The sequence below is a fragment of the Diabrotica undecimpunctata genome, chromosome 4, assembly GCF_040954645.1.
Source record: "Diabrotica undecimpunctata isolate CICGRU chromosome 4, icDiaUnde3, whole genome shotgun sequence".
Lineage (NCBI taxonomy): Eukaryota > Metazoa > Arthropoda > Insecta > Coleoptera > Chrysomelidae > Diabrotica > Diabrotica undecimpunctata.
Window position 1 is genome coordinate 93,685,039 of NC_092806.1, and position 6,000 is coordinate 93,691,038.

At 36.1% G+C, this 6,000-nt stretch overlaps 1 protein-coding gene across 1 annotated transcript in view; it reads left to right on the top strand.

The window, feature by feature from the left end:
• Positions 1-5,791, top strand: part of Cse1 (chromosome segregation 1) — a 239,371-nt gene extending 233,580 nt beyond the window's left edge. Inside the window, exon 19 of the mRNA XM_072529922.1 lies at positions 5,517-5,791. Coding sequence (XP_072386023.1) covers positions 5,517-5,671 — 155 coding nt within the window. The 3' untranslated portion in view covers positions 5,672-5,791. The remainder of the gene's footprint in view (positions 1-5,516) is intronic.
• Positions 5,792-6,000: the final 209 nt, after the last annotated feature.

Genomic DNA, 6,000 nt, shown 5'->3' on the forward strand with positions numbered 1-6,000 from the left:
CAATATCGGTTATTAGGCCAACGATGATGTTTTTGTAAAAATGCTGAGTCTTTAAGGTTAGATTTGTAGCAAAAGTATTATGAAACAAGACACAATAGTGTTATTCAATACCTGTGATTTAGTTTCTAATTGTCCTAATAAAAATGAGTAAACAATTTACGTAATCAATAATAAGTATTCTTTTGGGATTTTTAAATGGTAAATGGAAAAACTTTTGGTAAAAGTTTTTCCAAATTATATTACAAAATTTAAGAAATATTTATTAGATAAGACAGTTTTTAGAATAGTTTTTTTTTAAATATGTTTAGCAGCAATTTATTAACAAAACTAATTTTATTTGGTGAGCTATTATAATTTTTTTTTCTAGATTCACTTTGTAAGATATTTTGTATTTTTTATCAGCTCTTGAAAATAATTGTAAACACAATTGAAAGCTCGAGATAAAAAATAGTTAGCCAATAGCCCCTTTTATTGACTCCAACCCATCTAAAACATATTTATATATTTTTTCCAAACGAGTCACAAGTACTTCTTTTTTCTTACTCATATATATATATATATATATATATATATATATATATATATATATATATATATATATATATATATATATATATATATATATATTATTTGTTATTTTCTGACCGTGAATATTTAAACAGAAAAATAGAAACTTTTTTATTCCATGGGTTTGTCGGTCTGATGTAAATAAAAACTATTTAACTTTTGCTTAAACGTTTCGGCAAATTTGCGATTTTCAATAAGCAATTCATTTTATTTTATGTACATTACATTTTACAATTAAATTTCATTTAACATGGATTAAATTGGTATTTTTTTTAAATAAAAGAATATGTCTATATTAATATTAATCTATACATATATATATATATATATATATATATATATATATATATATATATATATATATATATATATATATATATATATATATATATATATATATATATATATATATATATTACGTAAGCAATTGGACAGCATTATCTATTTTTTAGTTGCGACGCAACTGCATTTTCTGTTTTTTGCGTAAATACCCTTATCAGTTAACTTCCTTTAACTTAAGCTTCAACTTTCTCTGTCTTTGAATCACGTTTTAGATTTCGATTGATATCTTTATCAATTTTGATCCCAGTTTTCAACAACAATTGGCTCTTTAAGTTTATGAAAAACATGTTCTACATTGACTTTTTCAGTTTTAACTTCGTTACTTTTCGATTCGTTTTAATTCTTCAACTATTTAAGTTGTTAGTGTGTACTTGCATAAAATCATTATCGTTAAATTGACTAAAATGTACCACGTTCTTAAATGTTTTTGTTAAATTTATCTGCTTTAAATAATTAATTTTTTGTCTACCAGCGCTAACTTGATAAGCTCAAATACCTGCAGTTGGTCTGCTGAATCTTTGTACATATGTCTTAATTCATATTTATACGAATTACGAATCAAAACATTTAAATCAACCGTAGCGTAGGTCAATGTAAAAATTACGAAATGTCAAATAATCAATTGTCTATTTAGGTGTTCGAAAATATTACTTCTCATTATTAGGTTATACATATACACTTTCTCCAAGAAAGCTTGCGTTGAGCTAATGGTTGTTCGCTACAACCTATTTTGTAAAAACAAATTAAGCACGAAAATGTAAACAGACTACAAAAGCGTTGTGAGTTACAAAATTCGAAATTTACAGTTTCATAATGCGGTATTTGTTTGATATATTCTGTTGTATAGGAACAAAATGCTTAATTTAATCGTTTTAGATTCTGTGACTAAAAAGGTATGTAATGTGAAAAATACTTCGTAGTCAATATCACACTTGTGCAAAGATAGACTGTGTATCGCCTCACACCATAAATCAATCTTTAAGGCTGAGATAATGCAATGTCTACATTGGGTAAAGTATTGATAATTACTTTTTATAACCGATTAAAAAGGGTCTAGATATAACAGCGAACATCAGTTCATCAATTTCAATTGCATTCAAATAGAAATATTATATAAAGTATTGTTTAATTTCTTAGTACCACAGTTTTAATGTTATCATGCAAAAACAAGACATTCTGTATCTGTATCTGTATCTGTAGAGTACGGAGGGCGAGTTAAGTTTTACAACACTTAGGCCACAATAGACCACACTTTTGGTACCCAAGCAATAGCTCCGTAAGTTAGCATTGGCCTAATGACAGCGGTGTAGACCCAGGCGATCACCCTGAGCGTGAGGCTCCAGGTGCGTCCGACCGTTCGTCGACACTGCTCATAGGCAATATATGCTCTTTTAGCTCTACCATCTAAGTGTGAGTACATGTTAACTTCCTGTCAAGGGTAATATCAAGGTACTTCACCTCGTCAGAAAACTTTAAACTGTAGTTTAGAATCCTTGGGGCTAATAAGCCCGTGATTCTTCTTTTCCTGGTAAAGAGGACCACCTCTGTTTTCTTAGGATTTATAGATAGTGAGTGTTCCTTGCACCATGTTTCTATTAGTCGGAGAGCAAGTTGTGATCTCTCACATAGTGTGTTCTCAAACTTACCGCTTTGCAGGGCAGCAATATCGTCTGCATAGGCTATTGTGTAGAAACCGTTGCTGCTGAGTTGGTCAACCAGGGTATTTAGAACTATGTTCCAGAGTAGTGGTGATAGCACCCCCTCGTAACCATGCCTCTAACAGAAACGTCTTCTACATTTATGCTTATTGCTCTATTAGAGAGCATACTGAATATCCATTCGCTTATGGCCAGGGGAACATTCCTGACGTTGAGCTGTTGGGTGATAGTTGGGAATGTGGTTTTATCAAACGCTCCCTCAATGTCTATGAATATACCTAGGATGGATTCTTTCTTATCCAGCGATCTTTTAATTCTTCCCACTACATGATGCAGTGCAGAATCGGTAGATCTTCCCGAAGTATATGCATGTTGATTTGGGTAAAGTGGGTTATGGACCAGAACTTCATCCCTTATGTACCTCTCGCATAGCCTTTCCATCGTTTTCAACAGAAAGGATGTTAGGCTAATTGGTCGGAAAGCCTTTGGTAGGGTGTAGTCAATCCTAAATGGTTTTGGTATGAAGACCACACGTACTTCTCTCCACTTCCTAGGAATATATCTCAGAACCAAAGAGGCTCTGAATATTTCCACGAGGTGCGGCAGAAGGATATCCAGTCCCCACCGTAGTAGGGCTGGATATATGCCGTCAGGCCCTGGTGATTTGAAAGGGGTGAAGCACAATATGGCTCATTTTACCTTTTCCTCATTAATCATTGTTCTGGCGAGATGTCAGTCGTTTATTGAGGGTATGATTGCTTTCTCCATCCGGTTTGGTGCTGTTGAAACACTAGAACCGGGAAAGTGTGTTTTCATCAGGACCTCAGCACTTTCGCGAAGGTTGGAGTTTTGTTCCCATCTTACTTCGTTAGTATGCCGACATGCCGATGTGGGTCCTTTGAGAGCGCTTTTTGTAGCCTGGAAGCCTGCGGGAAATCTTCGATTTCCTTACAGAAGGTTCTCCAAGCAGCTCTTTGTCTTTGTCTGCAGACTTTGTTAAACTCTCTGAGATTTGATTGATAAGAATCCCAATCCTCTTTGAGTTTGGTCCGTTTCGCTCTATTAAAATCTGTTCTTGCTATCTTCCTAAGGTGTTCCAATTCAGTGCACCACCAAGAGTTGGTTTTGCGACTTTCCCAGACCATCTTTATTGGACAGGATTTTTTATAAGCATAGCTTATTTTGTTTTGGATAGATACCGTATACCTTTTCAATTCTGTATTAGTTCCTGGAGTTGAAGCCTTTTCATTCCGCAGAGCATCTTCTAAGAGTCGGTTGTAGAGTTCTACATCCGTCCTAGAGTCGCGCGATTTGATAAGGCTTTTTTCCGGACTAATATTATAGGTTAGCTAGCGGTGGTCAGACATAGAAATATCCTCCGATACCTGCCAGTTCTGAATCTTGTTCGCTATTTCAGCTGTTGCAAGCGTGATATCTATGACTGTTTGGCTACGAACATTAATAAAGGTAGGTATTTAACATATACAAACCTTTTATAATAATATAGTCATAAAGAGACTTACCTCGAGCGTTGTTATCTCTGCTGCCCCAGCCTAAGTGGTGAGAGTTCGAATCGCAGCCGATAATAAGTTCTACCTTCTGACTGAGATAATGGTCTACCAGATCTTCCATTTTCCTTGTTGGTGGTAGGGTGGCTGCATCTGAGGGTAGGTAGACGGATGCTAGTATCAACTCTCTATTTTTGCCCTTTCCCCATGGGCACTGCGCCATGAGGGAGGCTTTGATTTTTATGGGAACATATATTGCTGTTCTCGTTGTTGATTGCTTGGAAAGCTGAAAATTTGACCGTTTAGGCTGCTAAGAGCAGTTATTGTATGCTAATAATCGCAACCTTATTATGGCTTAGGTATCGTTTCGGTTCTTTTTAGGTGTCCATTTTCTCCTCGGTTGAGGAGGAGACAGCCTCAGTTGTTTCGGAACCTCCTCCGCAGAGTTCGTCGACCATCATCTGATGATCTTCTCCCTGCTGTGGGACCAGAGGTGTCTCAGTCTCAGCAACCGTCGTCGGTTGTCTGAGGTTCCTGGTTTCGAGGAGGTATCCTTCATTTTGTTTGTGCTTGCTTTTAGATACAATGAGGTGAACGTGCATCGTGAATCAGCCTCATTGCCCTTTTCCTAAGGACAGCCATGTCATCGTCTCCGATTCCGAAGACAAACAGGTGTCCTTTAGGATCCTTTTTTACCTCATGGTGGAAGGTGCACCATCTCGCAACTGCCATGTCTGGATTTTGCGCCGCTAACCTCCGCAGCACTCTTTCTGGGCCATCAGAGGCTAACAGCATCCTCCGGTATCCATAGAGAGGCTTTGGTAAGTTTTGGGAGCTTAACCTGACTAACAACAGCCAGTGATGCTTCCTCCCACGGTTTGAGATCAGCTGTAGCCTTTTCCAGCCATGCAAGCGCCTCATCGTCATCACAGATTACTCTGATGATCTCACCCGAGTAAGTCTACCTAGCAGATGGCAACCTAGAGATGTCTTAAGGTAGCTTCCGCAAAGCTTTGGGAAGGCGCAGCGGTGTTTCCACCACTGCGTGACTTCTTATGCTTCCTCGGAGTGCCCTCCGTGGAGGTACTTGGGTGAAGGCGCTTCACACGTCAGGCGTCAGGTGAACGTTTTGGTCCAACCTACGGTTGGGCTGAGATTAGAGGTGAACATTGCTGTCCATCCTTAACTGCGGCTTCACTAGATCATAATGTCAAATCATATATATCAAGAAGATACATTATTTGGTAACAAAATTGCTCTTCATTCTAACAAAAATAAAGTTATACATTGGAGAATAATACCCCACGCTTTCTGAATAATTATTCTATACATCTCTAAATTAATTTGCCATTGTAATGAAATGTAAGATATTTGAATATATTTTTGAATCAGTTTTTTTATCGTTCAATTTCTCATTAATTAAAAAATATAATTGTTTTAGCTATTGCCGAACCCCGACAGTTTCTGGTTCAAAGTTTAGCAGCTCTTGGAAATTCTCAACCTGGACGGCTTCCGGTATATATCAGCAACATGGATGTACAAGTTCAGACAATACTAAATAGTTACCTATCTAAGTTTGCTGTTCAGCTGGTCTAACATTCTAAATAGTTAATTGTAGCCATATTTGTTAGTTTTAAGTTCTTAAATCTACATATTAAGTTTGGTAGTAATTTTTGAATAAATGTAAATTATTTTTAATAATAAACTGCAAAATCATTTTTTGTGTTTTTCATAGACACCAATTTTGCGTTGCAAATCGCAACGCATTATTAGCACACTGGTAAGTGAGTAATTTGTATTCTGAGAACGATTTCCGAGATGGAAATCGAAACATCAAATATAAAGAAATTTTTAATATAAACTGGTTTATACCGATTAAATACAGTTTTAATATCAAGTTTTAGTATTAAGTACCTCTAACTCCT